Raw genomic sequence first — 364 nt, 5'->3', positions numbered from 1 at the left:
AAGGGAGCCCATCCGGGTCCGGTTTCTGCCGGGCCGGGGTTACAATTCTCAGCTCAGTGATCAAGGACCTCTTCGCATTGCCTTTGCCCCTTCGGGTCAGTAAACGTCCATCACGGACGGGCTGCCCCGAAACGAAAGAAGGGAGCAGCTCCGGGCCGCAGCGCCGGTTCGTTTAACGGGGAAAATAGACAGCATGTCACCTTTTTAAAAATAAACGACGCCATTCTTTCGTACATGTCGGCGATAATTATATGGTCTGGGGAACTTTCACACACACACAAAAAAAAACCCAAACAAAACCAACTAAAGGTACGAGGACACCAGAATAATAAATCTCGTTTCCCTCTTCCAGCCGCGGCTCCGG

At 51.6% G+C, this 364-nt stretch overlaps 1 protein-coding gene across 1 annotated transcript in view; it reads right to left on the bottom strand.

Annotated features, from left to right (window-relative positions):
- Nucleotides 1-236, bottom strand: part of LOC104911780 (corepressor interacting with RBPJ 1-like) — a 4,401-nt gene extending 4,165 nt beyond the window's left edge. Inside the window, 1 exon segment of the mRNA XM_010713844.3 lies at nt 201-236. Within this exon segment, the coding sequence (XP_010712146.2) occupies nt 201-236 (36 nt within the window).
- Nucleotides 237-364: the final 128 nt, after the last annotated feature.

This window comes from Meleagris gallopavo, chromosome 7 (assembly GCF_000146605.3).
Source record: "Meleagris gallopavo isolate NT-WF06-2002-E0010 breed Aviagen turkey brand Nicholas breeding stock chromosome 7, Turkey_5.1, whole genome shotgun sequence".
NCBI lineage: Eukaryota > Metazoa > Chordata > Aves > Galliformes > Phasianidae > Meleagris > Meleagris gallopavo.
The sequence above is the reverse complement of the archived record's forward strand: the minus strand, read 5'-3'. Positions and strand labels throughout refer to the sequence as shown.